The sequence below is a fragment of the Anomaloglossus baeobatrachus genome, chromosome 3 (genome assembly GCF_048569485.1).
Source record: "Anomaloglossus baeobatrachus isolate aAnoBae1 chromosome 3, aAnoBae1.hap1, whole genome shotgun sequence".
Classification (NCBI taxonomy): Eukaryota; Metazoa; Chordata; class Amphibia; order Anura; family Aromobatidae; genus Anomaloglossus; species Anomaloglossus baeobatrachus.
In genome coordinates this window covers 140896668-140913782 of record NC_134355.1, presented here as the reverse complement: position 1 = coordinate 140913782, position 17115 = coordinate 140896668, and the positions used below count along the sequence as shown (strand labels likewise).

At 42.8% G+C, this 17115-nt stretch overlaps 1 protein-coding gene across 1 annotated transcript in view; it reads right to left on the bottom strand.

The window, feature by feature from the left end:
- The window catches only part of LOC142295074 (proton-coupled folate transporter-like), a 541653-nt gene that overhangs the window by 374818 nt on the left and 149720 nt on the right, over nt 1-17115 (bottom strand). The window contains exon 2 of the mRNA XM_075338144.1: nt 14305-15049. Within this exon, the coding sequence (XP_075194259.1) occupies nt 14305-15049 (745 nt within the window). The remainder of the gene's footprint in view (nt 1-14304; nt 15050-17115) is intronic.

Here is a 17115-nt window from a genome sequence, read left to right as displayed (position 1 = left end):
CATTCCTCTGTCTATGCTAGGTGAGCGCTACCGGCAGGGTAGCGTTCTTATACCTTACAGCTTCGGCTGCTGTCCGTATCCTTACCTCTTAGGGGAGCGGACATAGGCAGGTGCCTGAGGCACATGGTCTGGCTGGGCCTTGTGATTCTACTCGTAGGTGGACGTTGCCGCTAGGGTAACGTTCCTTATACTGCGTCTGGCAGTTGTTCGTATCCTCGCACACTAGGGGAGCGAACAGAGGTAGGAGCTTTGTGCGGCTTACGCTGCTGTTCGTCTCTTTTGCACCACTAGAAGAGCGGACCTAGGCAGGTGCCATATCTAGTGGTTCGTGTCCTCGCACACTAGTGGAGCGAACGCAGGTAGGAGCTTTGTGCGGCTTACGCTGCTGTTCGTCTCTTTTGCACCACTAGAAGAGCGGACCTAGGTAGGTGCCATTTCGCACACATTGCCTTTGTCTCTGTGATTATTAACAGAGATCATTCCACACACCCTCCAAGTAAGGGAGGAATTGCTTTACTTACTTATTATATCCTTCTGTGAGTTAACAGAGGTATTGCACTCTGCCATAGTCTGCAGCAAAGTCTTTGCACGGTGGACCCTGACTGTCTGATACTCCTTTCAGTTATTATCAGACAGCCCCCCGTAACATTAGGACTGAGCCAAGGGTCTGGCAGTTATGGCAGAATATCAGCAGTTACACCGTTACATACAAGTACTTGAGTCACGGCTCAAGAGTATAGAGGATAAACCTCAGACCATGGTGACATCTGCACATGATCCTCGACTTGCTCTGCCAAACAGATATTCTGGCGATGCCAGATCATGTCGTGGTTTCATTAGTCAGTGTCAGATACACCTAGAGGTCAACTCTTCTCGCTTCTCTACGGAGAGGTCCAGAGTAGGCTTTATCATCTCCTTACTTCAGGACAAAGCCTTAGAATGGGCGACTCCCCTATGGGAGCGCTCTGATGTGGTTACTCTGAGACATCAAGACTTTCTTGATGCTCTTAAGGCGGTATTCATGGGTCCGCAGGTTACCCATGATGCGGCCCTGAGACTGTTAGATCTATCTCAGGGTTCGTTATCCACTAGTTCTTATGCCATTGCTTTTAGAACTCTGGTGGCAGAACTAGATTGGCCAGAGAAGGTGTTGATTCCTATCTTCTGGAGAGGGTTGGCAGGCTATGTCAAGGATGCCCTTGCTACTCGTGAGGTCCCTGCTTCTCTGGAGGACTTGATCACAGTAGCAACGAGGATCGATGTACGCCATAAGGAACGTAGACTCGAGGTCTCTTCCTCACGCCCTAAGCATCGGGCTATTCCAGTTGTTGAGGGTCCACTACCATCTTCCTCAGCATCTGAAACATCTCCCACTCCTATGGAGTTAGGTCATACGTCCTCCAGACTACGCAAGTCTGGTCCTCCTATATGTTACGTATGTCGTCAAGCTGGGCACTATGCCAACAAGTGTCCTAGTCGTCAGGGAAACTCCCTGGCCTAGTAACCATTAGAGGGGGGTTACTAGAGACGTCTTCTGCACCCTCTAAGTGTTGTATCCCAGGTCAGCTCTCGTTATCTGAGAATACATGGCCTATTATGGCTTTTGTGGATTCCGGAGCTGACGGGATTTTTGTGTCCTCAGGATTTGTAAAGGGACACAATATTCCCTCTATCATGTTAGAGGCGCCTATTCCTGTCCGTGTTGTTAATGGAACTATGTTGTCTGACTCCATTACATTGAGGACAGTTCCCTTGCGCCTTTCCCTGTCTCAGGGTCACATAGAGGAGATTTCTTTTCTTGTTTTGCCTGAGGGTATAGACGACGTCCTTCTGGGTCTTCCATGGCTTCGGACTCATGCTCCTCACATTGACTGGGAGTCTGACAGCATTATTAGTTGGGGTTCGAAATGTCAGTCCCGATGTCTTCCCTTACCACCTAAGGTCGTTGCGGTTGCATCAACTGATCTCTCTCCCATACCTACACCCTATTTGGATTTCGCTGACGTGTTCTCCAAACAGGGTGCTGAGGTTCTTCCACCCCATAGGCCGTATGACTGTGCCATAGACCTTATCCCAGGTTCGGTTCCACCTAAAGGCAGGGTTTACCCCCTGTCGATACCTGAGTCGGAGGCCATGTCGACCTATATAAGAGAGAGCTTAGAGAAGGGGTTCATTCGTAAGTCTGTCTCTCCCGCGGGAGCTGGGTTTTTCTTTGTTCGGAAGAAAGAGGGTGATTTGCGTCCCTGCATAGATTACAGGGGTCTCAACGCAATCACAATAAAGAACAAATACCCATTACCTTTAATTTCGGAGCTCTTTGACAGACTGAGAGGAGCTCAAGTTTTTACGAAGTTGGATCTGCGGGGTGCGTATAACTTGGTACGAATTCGAAAGGGTGACGAATGGAAGACCGCTTTTAACACCCGAGACGGTCACTATGAATACCTCGTCATGCCTTTTGGGTTATGTAATGCACCCGCAGTATTTCAGGACTTCGTAAACGATGTGTTCAGGGATTTACTGTTATCCTCAGTAGTGGTGTATCTGGACGACATCCTGATTTTTTCTCCTGATCTGGAGACTCATCGTCAGGATGTCGTTCGTGTCCTTTCCCGTTTAAGGGAGCACTCATTGTTTGCTAAACTCGAGAAATGTGTATTCGAGCAGTCCTCATTGCCTTTTTTGGGTTACATTATCTCACAAGAGGGTCTGGCTATGGATCCTGCGAAGCTCTCTGCTGTCCTGCAATGGTCCGAACCTCATTCCTTGAAGGCGGTGCAACGCTTCTTAGGATTCATAAATTATTACAGGCAGTTCATACCCCATTTTTCTACTTTGGTGGCCCCTTTGGTGGCCTTGACTAAGAAAGGTGCTAATCCCAAAGCCTGGTCTACTGAGACATCTCAGGCTTTTGAGGCAGTAAAAAGACACTTTTCAACTGCTCCCGTTCTTCAAAGACCCGATGAGAGTAAGCCCTTCCTCTTAGAGGTTGATGCCTCTTCAGTGGGTGCTGGTGCGGTCTTGTATCAAAAGAACGGTGCAGGTAGAAAAAGGCCGTGTTTCTTCTTTGCTAAAACCTTTTCACCGGCAGAGAGAAACTATACCATTGGGGATAGGGAACTGCTCGCCTTGAGATTAGCCTTGGAGGAGTGGCGTCACTTGCTGGAAGGAGCGAAACATCCTTTCCAGGTCTATACAGACCATAAGAATCTGACGTACTTACAAACCGCTCAGCGTCTGAATCCTCGCCAAGCCCGCTGGTCCTTGTTTTTCTCCCGCTTTCACTTCTCCATCAACTATCTGTCTGGGAGTAAGAATAACAAGGCAGACGCCCTGTCTCGCTCTATGCTTTCTACCCAGGAAGAGATTGACGAACCTCGTCTTATCCTTCCCTCCAGGGTTTTTCATACGCTCTCCCCTGTGACGTTAGACCAAATCCCACCGGGCAAGACCTTTGTTCCGCCTGATCGACAGAATGATATACTGTCATGGGCCCACACCTCAAAGGTGGGTGGGCATTTTGGTATTAGGCGGACACGAGAGTTACTGGAGAGGTGGTATTGGTGGCCACACTTAGCCAGCCACGTCAAGAGATATGTCAGTTCCTGCTACTCGTGTGCTCGCAACCGTCCATCACGGCAGAGACCGGCTGGGCTCTTGCATCCTTTACCAGTGCCAGATAGACCATGGGAGGTGGTAGGCATGGACTTTGTGGGTGATCTTCCATGTTCACAGGGACATAGATTTGTGTGGGTCATTACGGACCATTTCTCCCGGATGGTTCATCTCGTACCGTTATCGAGAATCCCATCTTCCAGGGTACTAGCCAAACTATTCCTCAAGCATGTCTTTAGGCTTCACGGGATGCCAGATCGTATCATTTGTGATAGAGGCCCGCAATTTACTTCCCGTTTCTGGCGAGATCTTTGTAGCCTTCTGCAAATTGAGTTGAATCTCTCTTCGGCATACCATCCGGAGACTAATGGTTTGGTTGAACGTACCAATCAATCTATGATTATATACCTTCGACACTTTGTTGCTGAGAACCACGATAACTGGTCCTCCCTCCTACCCTGGGCAGAATTTGCCCTTAACAATTCGCTGGCTGAGGCCACTGGGCAGACACCGTTCGTACTCAATAATGGGCAACACCCTAGGGTACCAGTACCGTTTCCCGCTGCTGCACCTCCTCCTCTTGTGGCCGACTGGGCAACTAATGCCAGAGAGGTTTGGGATCGGACTCAAGAGTCGATCCAAGCAGCTAAGGACCGTATGAAGACGGTGTCCGATCGGTTTCGTCGCCCGGCTCCTGTCTTTTCTCCAGGGGACTTTGTGTGGCTCTCTGCAAAACACGTGAGACTTAGAGTGAGCTCTGTCAAATTTGCTCCTCGCTTCCTGGGTCCTTATGAGGTTCTTCGACAGGTAAATCCTGTAGTCTATCAATTGAAGTTACCTGTCCATCTTAGGATTCATGACAAATTCCATGTCTCACTGCTAAAGCCGGCTATTTTACCTCACGCTCGTGAAGTGCACTCTCCTGCCTCTGATTCCTCTCGCTCTAGCTATGAGGTACGAGCCATAGTTGGTTCTAAGATGGTTAGAGGGCGCAGGTTCTTCTTGATAGATTGGGAGGGCTATGGTCCGGAACATCGCTCTTGGGAGCCTGAGGAGGCTGTCCATGCTCCCGACTTAGTTGCCGATTACCTGCGTCGCCGGGAGGGGGGCCCTTGAGGGGGAGGTACTGTTACGGTTGCTGCGAGCACTGGAGACTAAGTCCAGATTTCTTGCTACTGCACATGTGCGAGCGCTGGAGACTAAGTCCAGATTTCTTGCTACTGCACATGTGCGAGCGCTGGAGACTAAGTCCAGATTTCTTGCTACTGCACATGTGCGAGCGCTGGAGACTAAGTCCAATCTTGGAGCCATTGCACATGTGCGGGTGACATCATCGCTGACACGAGGTCACATGTCTCTGACACCTTCTATGCCGATTGGTCGCTGGTCATGTGCTTGTGACGTCTTGCTCGGTGATAGGCCAGCATGACGTCACTCCTGTCGTTCTGGCAGCGGATTGGCTCTGGTGTCCTCCATCTTGGATGAGGCACAGAGTCTATATAAGACCCTGACACACGCCGCATGGTGCTCAGTCCTCTTGGTTCATGCATATGAGTAGACGCTCTGTGCGCGTTCCTCTAGGCATTCCTCTGTCTATGCTAGGTGAGCGCTACCGGCAGGGTAGCGTTCTTATACCTTACAGCTTCGGCTGCTGTCCGTATCCTTACCTCTTAGGGGAGCGGACATAGGCAGGTGCCTGAGGCACATGGTCTGGCTGGGCCTTGTGATTCTACTCGTAGGTGGACGTTGCCGCTAGGGTAACGTTCCTTATACTGCGTCTGGCAGTTGTTCGTATCCTCGCACACTAGAGGAGCGAACAGAGGTAGGAGCTTTGTGCGGCTTACGCTGCTGTTCGTCTCTTTTGCACCACTAGAAGAGCGGACCTAGGCAGGTGCCATATCTAGTGGTTCGTGTCCTCGCACACTAGTGGAGCGAACGCAGGTAGGAGCTTTGTGCGGCTTACGCTGCTGTTCGTCTCTTTTGCACCACTAGAAGAGCGGACCTAGGTAGGTGCCATTTCGCACACATTGCCTTTGTCTCTGTGATTATTAACAGAGATCATTCCACACACCCTCCAAGTAAGGGAGGAATTGCTTTACTTACTTATTATATCCTTCTGTGAGTTAACAGAGGTATTGCACTCTGCCATAGTCTGCAGCAAAGTCTTTGCACGGTGGACCCTGACTGTCTGATACTCCTTTCAGTTATTATCAGACAGCCCCCCGTAACAGGCAGGGTTGTGGGTCAGTGTACTGGAAAGGAAGCCTCACTTTCTATCCCTTTGAATGGGGAAATGCAGCGAGGAAGTCCCTGACCTTACCTACACAGACGCTGTTATCTGTAGCTGTTAAAATCTGTTTCCACGGACCTGACTGTCACCTACGGTTCTGAGCCTGCTGTTATTAGCCCTTACAAGGACTAATAGAAACTTCTATCCCTATTCTGTATAGCGCTGTGTGTAGCGCGTACACAGCAGTATCGGAGACAGGGAGCTACGCCAGCGTTGACTGACACCCAGACGCAGAAGAGATAATGGCGTCCGGACAGGCAGATACCCGTTTTTATAATGCAGGGACATGTGACATGGACATCCTATCACACATGCCGTTGCTTTTCTGGCTAAAAGTCCACTTAGCTGTGTGTGTGTCTGGGATTGGCTGACATGCTGGCCCGCCCCACTACACGCGCGCGCTTAGGGAAGGAAGACAAGGAAAAAAAAAATGGCGATCGCCATTATCCCAGCAGCAGTGATCTGAATGCGCTGTTCCCGCACACTATACGCTGAAATTTCATTACAGTGTGAGTCACATAGTGACTTACACTATTACAGCGGAAAGCCAGCTAGTAATTAGCTTGGCTTTTTGCTGCTAGAACCGTTCTCAAATGTAACTAGAACTATCGAGCTTTAGCAAAAAGCTCGAGTTCTAGTTCAATCTAGAACAGCCCCCAAAATCACTCAACCACGAACTGGAGAACCACGAACCGTGAACCGCGCTCAACTCTAGTTGCCACACTATTAGATCCCCGATACAAGTCCAAATTTTGTGACACAATTCCAGCCATAGAAAGGGACGCAATTATACAGGAGTATCAGCAGAAGCTGTTACTTAATCTTAGCTCGGCTTTTCCACCAAACAACAGTGGTGCACACAGTGAATCTCCCAGTTGTAACTTGACAAACATGGGACTGTCTCATTATCAACAGTCTAACCGTAACAGCAGCACTGTATCTGGTGCTGGTAACAGCAATTTTATTGAATCGTTTCATAATTTTTTTAGCCCATCCTTTGCAAGGCCACCAGAGACAAGAAGTCTGACACATAGTCAACGGCTGGAGAGAATGAAACAGGAGTATCTCTTACATCAGATCTGCAGTCATTTTGGACTTAATAAAGGGGTGAAAGAGGGTGTGTATATTTTATTTCAATTAATGGAGTTCTTTGGTGTTTGTGTTTTAATTTTTTTCACTGACAGAATTAGTAATGGAGCAGGTCTCATAGCCGCCTTCCATTACAAATCTAAGGCTTGATGATAGCGGATAAACCCCAGTTGTCATTAATCCCTTATATTTTCCTGATTGCCACCACACCAGGGCAATTGGGATGAACTGGGTAAAGAGCCTGCATTGTCGCATCTAATGGATGTGACAATTCTTGGCAGCTGCAGGCTGGTATTTTTAGGCTAGAGGGCCAATACCAGCCCCCAGGTGTCTGCTTTACCACGTCTGGATATCAAAACTCGGGGGGACACAACATCTTTCTTCCCCCTCTATTTTGATATCCAGCTACGGTAAAGCTCACAGGTGGGGGCTGCAGCCTTTAGATGTTGTTTTACCGGCGCTGGCTATCAAAATATGGTAAGAGCCTGCGTAATTTTTTTAAAATTATTCATTTATTTTTATACTACTAAACAGCAAACCGACTGGACTGCAACCTATCACAGATGCGGACACAGGGTGGGGAGCATGCATAGCAGTTTGGAACCAATCATAGACACTGGCAGAGAAGGTAGACAGGGGAATCTGTGAATATTCATGAACCTTAATTTTCAGTCCCAAAAGAGTCTGACCATAGTGTGATCCTCCGGGAAACACTGGGAAACATGGTATGTATAGCTATCCTGCTTTTACTACCATTTAGCTTCCGTTTGTAGACCACGTTGTTTTTTTTTACAGTGAGTTTCCTGGCCAACCACAGCCATGCCAATATTTGGCATGGCTGGGAGGGCTACAGAAGTGCCCACAGCATAAAAGCTTGCTGATTGACTGCTCTGCAACCTAGGTGGGGGCTGCAGCCTGCAGCTATTGTTTTACCCACAGTGGATATCAAAATATGGTGGTGGCCTAAGTCATTTTTTAAAATTATTTATTTCTTTATACACTACTATACAGCAAACTCACTGCAACTGATCACAGACGAGGACACAGGATGGGGGGCATGTATAGCAGTCTGCAACCAATTACAGACACTGACACAGAGGGTGGGGTAAGCAGTGAATATTGATGAACTTTAATTAGCGGACCCAGAAGAGGGTCTGACTGCAGTGTGATCCTCCAGGAAACACAGTATATGTATGTATCCTGCTCTTACTACCATTTAACTTTAATTTGTAGCTCAATTATTTATTTTTTTTTACAGTAATTTCGCTCACTAATCAAAGTCATGCCTATACTTGGCATGGCTGCAAATGGTTCCAGAAGTGCCGACAGCATAAAAGCTTGTTGATTGACTGCTCTGCAACCTATCAACAAGCTTTATCACTAAAGCTGGGTTCACACACAACGACAGCGACAACGACGTCGCTGTTACGTCACCATTTCCTGTGATGTCACAGCGACCTTACATGATTGCTAGTTAGCTGTCAAACATGTAACTTTAAGCAGCGACGGAGCAGCGATCTCGACGGTTGTAGGGACATGTCGCACGCGTCGCTGTGCGACGACTCAGACCTTGATAGAGGCGTGGTGTTTACCCCTAGACATGTTTTGCGTTGCCTCTTTTCACGCCCTTCTGTTCCGATTGGTGATAGCTATAGCGCCTTTGTGTTGCCTTTTTCACACCCCTCTGTTCCGATTGGTGATCATCACTACAGCGGCGCCTGATTGGGTGACCGTGTCAAACAAAGGAAGACACAAAGAACGACACACTAGCGACACCAGACAGAGAGTCTACTACGTGGAACAAAGAATGGAACTTAAAGAATGAAATCACTGTAACGCCTTTGGCAAGTTACCCAATCAGAATGCTGTTATGACCACCAATCGGAGTCCTGGGGACGTTGTAAAATACACCGCAAAAACATGCCCTTGTCCTGCCTTCAGTCCTATGACACTGCCTTTAGCGTCGTTGCGACCATCGCTGCTGCAGTGTCACACACAAGGATGCATGTGGCGCAGCGGGATAGCAGCGATCAAAAAATGACCTGGAATATTCAAGAGCGAGCAGCGATCTCGCAGCAGGGCTCTGATCATTGTTATGTGTCACACACAGCGAAGTCGCTGTTGAGGTCATTGCTACATCACAGAAAATGGCGACTTAGCAGCGATGTCGTTGTCGTCGTCGCTGTGTGTGACACCACCATAAAAGTCCCAAAAATTTCGAGCTCCCCCTGAAGTCCCGAAAGAGGGTCAATTGACCTTTAGTCCAAACTGAATAGTACAAACTAGAAACTAAGTGGCTAAACTCAATGGAAAACAACAACCTCCTGTGGTGCGACAGTAATGGCCTTAATTACCGAACAAAAGACGATGATTATAGGATGTTAGCTAAAATCCTTCAGGTCATTCGACCCGTCTCTGGGTTCCAAAGGTAGAAATGTTAAATGACCCCTCTCTGGGACTTCTAGTGTTATTCAGGTGACAAACCCGAACAGTAACCAGACAAAAGTCTTTGTTCAGGATTCAGCACCGAACTTAAAGTGTTCAGTATGGACCCCGAACTTTACAGATCAGGTTCTTTCATCTTTTATAAAGAATAAAAAAGCCATGTTTTAGATTAATTGCACCCTCCTTAGTCTGTTAATATGTAGCCGTGTACAGTACATACATTAGTCTGAGAAAATAGTTAACCTTCCTTAAGGTTTTTTAAACGTACTCAACTACATACCGGTAATATGTGGAAACATTTTACTTGTTCTCTTATGTTTATTTTTAATTCAATTTTTAAAGCTTGTTTTTTTTTGTTTTTTTGTTTTTTTAAATTTCACATTAACCATGCATCTGTTTTACTGAATGTTCCTTACAAAAGTCTATTATGTATGCATTTCTTAAAAACAACAGCATAATGAAAACATTCCACATATCCAAATTTAATTTATAATACATTTTCTTACTCATTTTAATACACACCTGTATGCTGTCTTAAAAAAAAACAATTTTGCAGTTTGTAATCTTTCATCTAAAAGAGAGACCATTTCTGATGAATTTTCTTTCACACTCTTTGATAAAGTCATACCATTTTCTAAAAAGGATGCAACATGTTTCAACAATATATTGCCATAACATGTAGGAAAAGCTTTATTTTATCATTTACTTGATACAAGTAAGTATCTAAAAAAAATGCATACAGAATAGTTACTTTTTAGAGTATCAGTGTGCAGATCATTTCTTTTATGGTTTCTAAAATTTTGGATATCAGCAACTCCTCCCCCAACTAAACTAGAAATAAATATATTTAATTAAAAAAATAATAATATAAAAACTCTCTTAGGCCTTATTTAGATGACAGTGTTTCCTATTTATGTTTTAAAGATATTTTCACAGAACCTTTTTACTTTAAAGTCTCTACTAGTGATGGGTGGGCTCACAGATACAAGGGATAGGGGGGTCTAACTGAGTAAAAAAAAGAAAAAATTGTTCCGGTACAAAATTGATCCCGCATAACTGGCCAGATGACGCTCCTGATATAAATCTATGGGGGCCAGAATCTGATTAGTAAAAATGGTGGTAGAAGGGATAGTGGGATTGGAGCAAGCACACTATACTTACCAGTCTCCGGCGCATCTGCTTTCAGACCGTGGGTATTGTGGAGTAAAAATAAATTAAAAAATCGACAAAGGATCCCCCCATATTATGGTACTCAGGACAGATAAAGCATACGGCTACAGGTTGCAGCCTTAAGCCTTGCGATTATCTTGGCTGTGTATTAAAATAGGATGAACCTCATGCGGCTTTTTAAATAAATCATTTTAAAAAATGGTGTGCGGGCCCCTAATTTTGATAACCAGCCATAATAAAGCCTGACAGTTAGAGACTAGTATTCTCAGACTGGGCAGACCAATGCTTATTAGGTTTCCTCAGCCTAAGAATAGCAGCCTTCAGCTGCTCAGGATTGTTGCATGCATTAGATGCGACAATCCCAGACATTTGCCCGGCTTATCCCGATTGCCCTCTTGGGGTGTTAATCGGGGTAATAAGAGGTTAATAGAAGCCCACAGCTGTCACTAAGCCCTAAATTAGTAATTGAAGGTGTCTCTGAGATCCCCATTACTAATCTTTAAATTAAAACAAATAAACATAAACATTAAAAAATCCTTTATTTGAAATAAAATACAAAAAATCCCCCCCTCTTTCACTCCTTTATTAAGCCCCAAAATACCTAGGTCTGATGTAATTTCCACAAGGTCCCACGATGGTTTCACCTCTGCTACATCTGAAGTGACAGCACATGGCCATAGAACATGACTGCCCACTGTGAGCTCCAGACAGCGAATGCTGTATGCTGAGCAGTGACATCACTCAGGTTATTTGCAGTCTCAGCTCCTTCACCTCTGATCGCAGGTAACCTGACCTCAGGTGACCTAAGTAAACTTAGTGAGGTCGCTGAGTTTACAGACTTGCATCTCCTGGCAGAAAACCACGTTTTTTTATGTCAAAAGATGCAGATTTGGTAAGTATAATGCGCTTGCTTTATTCTTATTTTCTTTATTTTTCCTTTATTTTTTTTCATTTCCCGACATGTGGATCATTACCTGGAGTGCCCTGAGAACTCTGGGTCCGGGACCGGCAACCGGATACTTTTGAAACCGCGTGGATCCGGACTTTAACAGTCCCGGTCTGCCCATCACTAGTCTCTATTTATAGTCTCTATTTTTAATCTGAGTACCAAATTTAGCTTGACAATAGAAGCTTATTGTTTCATGAAAATGTATAGCACATAGACGGCATCTTCACATTTTCCTTGTTTGCTTGGAGAAGCTTGAGAAAATGTCATTAGAGTTTATATGCAAACAATAAAAATTTAGAAAACATTTAATAGTAAAAAGTGATGAAAATCTGATCCAGCACAATAATGAAAACCATTTTTTTCACACATGAGAGATCCACTGACATAGTGTACATCTCTATTGGCATCTTGTCTCTAGAGAACAAAAATATTGACCATCCGAATTTGGACATTTGTTTTCCTTTGTCACTCCAACAATCACGGATCAAAAAAATTTGAGGGCTTAGTTGACTTTTAATCTAATGCATATAATGGCATTTCAAGAAGCAACAGGTTTCAGGGAAATCTGTGTTAATAATCTTCTATCAAAAATTGGATTTTTGCCTGGAATCTGCGTGTAGATTTAGATATAGATAATGTACACATATTGAGGTTTATTGAAGCCTATATTTATCCAGTAGGCACAATTTGGCCATTTTCCCTTAGGGGTTGCCAGTGGTTTAGACATTAATGCTGTGTGTTGAGTTATTTAGATTGCACACCAAATTCCGTCAGTTATACCATTACACAAGCTGTACACTAACTACTTTACATTGTATCAAAGTGCCTTATGTTTAGTATTGTCCCTGGAAGAGTGTACTCACTTTTGTGATGTACTATATATATATATATATATATATTTTGTCTCATATATATATACATATATATACTTATATATATATATATATATATATATATATACAGTATATACAGTGCCTTTGAAAATTATTCGGCCCCCTTGGATTTCTCAACCTTTTCCCACATTTCAGTCTTCTAACATGTAAATTTTATGTTGAAGAATCAACAAGTGGGACAAATTGTGAAGTTGAATGAAATTTATTGCTTATTTTAAAATATAAATAACTGAAAAGTGGGGTGTGCAATATTATTCGGCCCCTTTACTTTCAGTACAGCAAACTCACTCCAGAAGTTCATTGAGGATCTCTGAATGATCCAATGTTGTCCTAAATGACTAATGATGATAAATATTATCCACCTGTGTGTAACCAAGTCTCCGTATAAATGCACCTGCTCTGTGATGGTCTCAGTGTTCTGTTTAAAGCACAGAGAGCATCATGAAGACCAAGGAACAAAACAAGCAGGTCCTTGATACTGTTGTGGAGAGTTTAAAGCCGGATTTGGTTACAAAAAGATTTACACAACTTTAAACATCCCAAGAAGCACTGTGCAAGCGATCATACTGAAATGGAAGGAGTATCATACCAAACAAATCTACCAAGACCCTGTCGTCTCTAAAAAAATGTTATCTCAAACAAGGAGAAGACTGATCAGAGATGCAGCCAAGAGGCCCATTATCACTCTGGATGAACTGCAGAGATCTACAGCTGAGGTGGGAGAGTTTGTCCCCAGGAAAACAATCAGTCGTACACTGCACAAATCTGACCTTTATGGAAGAGTGGCAAGAAGAAAGCCATTTCTCAAAGATATCCATAAAAAGTGTCACTTAAAGTTTGCCACAAGCCACCTGGGAGAAACACCAAATATGTGAAAGAAGGTGCTCTGGTCAGATGAGACCAAAATCGAACTATTTGGGCACAATGCCAAACGATATGTTTGGTGTAAAAGCAACACAGCTCATCACCCTGAACACACCATCTCCACTGTCAAACATGGTGGTGGCAGTATCATGGTTTGGGTCTGCTTTTCTTCAGCAGGTACAGGGAAGATGGTAAGATTGATGGGAAGATGGATGGAACCAAATACAGGACCATTTTTGAAGAAAACCTGTTGGAGTCTGCAAAAGACCTGAGACTAGGACGGAGATTTATCTTTCAACAGGACAATGATCCAAAACATAAAGCAAAATCTACAATAGAATGGTTCACAAATAAATGTATCCTGGTGTTAGAATGGCCAAGTCAAAGTCCAGACCTGAATCTAATCGAGAATCTGTGGAAAGAGCTGAAAACTGCTGTTCACAAACGCTCTCCATCCAACCTCACTCAGCTCAAGCTGTTTGCAAAGGAAGAATGGGCAAGAATTTCAGTCTCTCGATGTACAAAACTGATAGACACATACCCCAAGCATCTTGCAGCTGTAATCGCAGCAAAAGGTGGCGCTACAAAGTATTAACTTAATGGAGTCGCATAATATTACATGCCCACATTTTCAGTTTATTATTTTTTTATAAAAGTTGTGTCCCTCTATTTGTTGATTCTTGACCATAAAATTTTTTTTTTTTTATCTTTTTATTTGAAGCCTGAAATGTGGGAAATGGGTGAAAAATTCAAAGGGGCCAAATATTTTCGCAAGGCACTGTATATATACAGTATATATTTATATTGTGTACCTATAGTCTATATAGCAGTGTTAAAGTTAAAATTTTATATACTCTATGTCTACATTCCTTATAAATGACTTGTGAAAGTTAAGCAATTTTTTGTAAGTTTTCTTTACAATATTTATAACTCTACAGATATTATATTTGATAATATTATTCAAATGTAATTCATAAAAACTAACTTACCAACATTGCAGAGATTAATTAGGAAAACACACAATAAAATAAGCAGTATTTTCTGTCGATTTTGACCTTCACGCTTTTTTACTATGGTGCTGAAAGAGTTTTTGATATAGGTTGCAACTGATTTTTTCGCTGATATAGTTCTTTCTTCACTTTCATCTCCACCAATGTATTCTTCATAAAGTCTGCTATATCTATTTAAGGGCTTTGATTCTTGCAGCCAGATCAACACATATAGTGCTCCAAGCAAATTACAGCCACAGTAGACACCAAATACAATTGTAAATGTGCTATGTTCCAACAGAGTTCCGCTAAGTAGAAAGCCAAGTGTTCCTCCTAAAAATGTCATAGATTCTGCAATGCCCATTCGAAAAGTACGGTTTAAGCTTTCTGTTATGTCAGCTAGGTAGCTGAACACACTTAAGAACATGGAAACATGGCCTCCTGAAATCCCAACCAATGCAGAGGAAGCAAAGGTCCAGTACACATTCATGTTTTTAACATAGTAAATGACAATGTAAAGTGCTCCACTTGCAACAGAAAAAACACAAGGCAGTACCATTCCAACCCTACGACTACCCATATCTGACCATGCTCCAAGAATTAGAGCTGGTAAAATGGACAATAGGCTCATAATTGCGATGTGGATTAACATTATATAGGATCCTCTGCTTTGAACAGTTTTGAATTCTTCTTTATTTTCCTGAATATTTCTACATATAGAGTCATTATACGTTTCCTGGCAAACCTGAAAAATAAATATAACTGAAATTGAGAATATAATTTTGAAATTACGTTTTTAAAAACTTCTATTGAGCATTCAATATGATTCAAAACAACATTAGTATATGCTGACTACATTAATATTAGGCATTCAACAATTGTACTTCAGATTAGAGGCTATAAATAAGAAATGTTATTGATTTCAGGATGGACAATACATATTTAAAAATAAGAAGTCCTTAAATTGCAACTGGCCCTGTTTGAGGTTTAGCCTGTCGGACAAAATTGTCAATTTCTAGTATATGGGCAATATCGTCAAACCTCAATACCTTAAAATAGCTAACTTATGCAATTGGTATGTGTCCATTGAGCAGTTCAAGAAGGTACCAAGAGGTCTGTCCAAACTGAGATTTAAGTCTATCCTTAAGCACTGTACACAAGTTAGGTATAAATAAAGACCATGTTTCAAAGAAACGCTTAGTCAACTTCTCCTTATTCGACAGTGCATCCAGCCTGTCCATTTTGAATATGAACATTAGTTTTGTTTGGATAAATGCTAGAGAGGGTGCTTCAGGATTTACCCAGAGATGTAGGATACTTTTCCTAGTGGCCGAGGCTCAAATAGTTAACATTGCCCTGGTACCTCGCGGAAGACTTTGTTGAGCCTCCTTCAACATGTTAAAAATTGCCCACTGTGGTGTCAGAGCAAACTGAATATTGTATGTATTTTGTAAGACTGAGTGAATGCTTCTCCATACTCCCTGTATCTGAACACAGTCCCAGAAGTGGTGAAACAAGTCAGTGTCTCTTATGCCACATTTAGAACAAGAGTATAAGGCAGTTGTGTCCATTTTTGATTGAATTTTTGGAGTAATGTATGCTCTATGTAGAATCATCAAGGCCATATCTGTGTAGCTACTGGATGAGAGAAATTTAGGTTGCAACAGTGTGGCTTGTAAGAAATCCTTTACCTCGACCACTGGCATGTCTACCTTCCATTTTGCTGGCCCTGTTGTTTTCCCCTCCCATGTCCAAACTGTACACAACATTGAATAAACCTGACTAAACGAGGACGCCTAACTTCTTGCCCTCCTAGTGATTTTTTTTTATAGTTTTCATTCCTTTTTTTGAGAAGCAAATGAATGAAAAACAGCAATTCTGAAATATACTGTTTTTCGCTTTTTTTAAAGCTATGGTCATTTTGGATGTCGAACTATCAGTTATATGAGTATTTTTACTATTTTCTTTTTATGTGAAGGTAAGGGAAAAGAGTTTTTTACATTTGTTATATTTTTTACATTTTTAAATATTTTCTTAACTTTTTAAGTTATTCTCACAATCTTACTTGAAGATAATAAGATTGACCACTCTTTCTAAATTTCAATACAATTTCTCATGAGCGGTGATTTCAGTTACTCAGTGACATCATTGAGCGCGAGAAAATCCAGGCTGACACTTACCAGAAGTGACTTATGATGCCTTGTTCTGAGAACATTCTCAGATAGAAGCTCCATAGGAATCGATGGGAGTTGTGTTACATAACTCTATTGGATTACGTTAGAACTTCCAAGTTTTCATTCTAATTAATATATTGGTGAACTAGGAAATGTAGGGGAGTGGTTTTTCATCAATTGGATTATATTTTAATAACAAGGATATTTTTTTAATTTAATAAATTTGTGAATAAGGGAGTGCGAGGAACTGCTTATTCAAATAAACTTTTTTTTTTCCTGTTTGTGTTTTTTTTAACTACATACCTATGGGGTTAGCAGTGGTGGTATCTGATAGATGCCTATCAACTACTATTCCCTGGGCGTGATGTCAGCTGTCAATTCACAGCTAATATCAACCCCAAAAGCATTACCTCGATTGTCACCGTACCAGGGCAATCATGAAGAGCTGCTCAAAGTGTCATAATTGGGCCCATATTATGGATGAGCCACTTCTGGGGCGACTGCATACTGCTATTGTTAGGTTTAGAGGGGCTAAATAACCATGGGTCCTCCCAGCCTGATAATACCAGCCCCCAACTATCTGCTTTACCTTGACTGGATATAAAAAATAGGATGGAGCACAAACCAATTTTTAAAT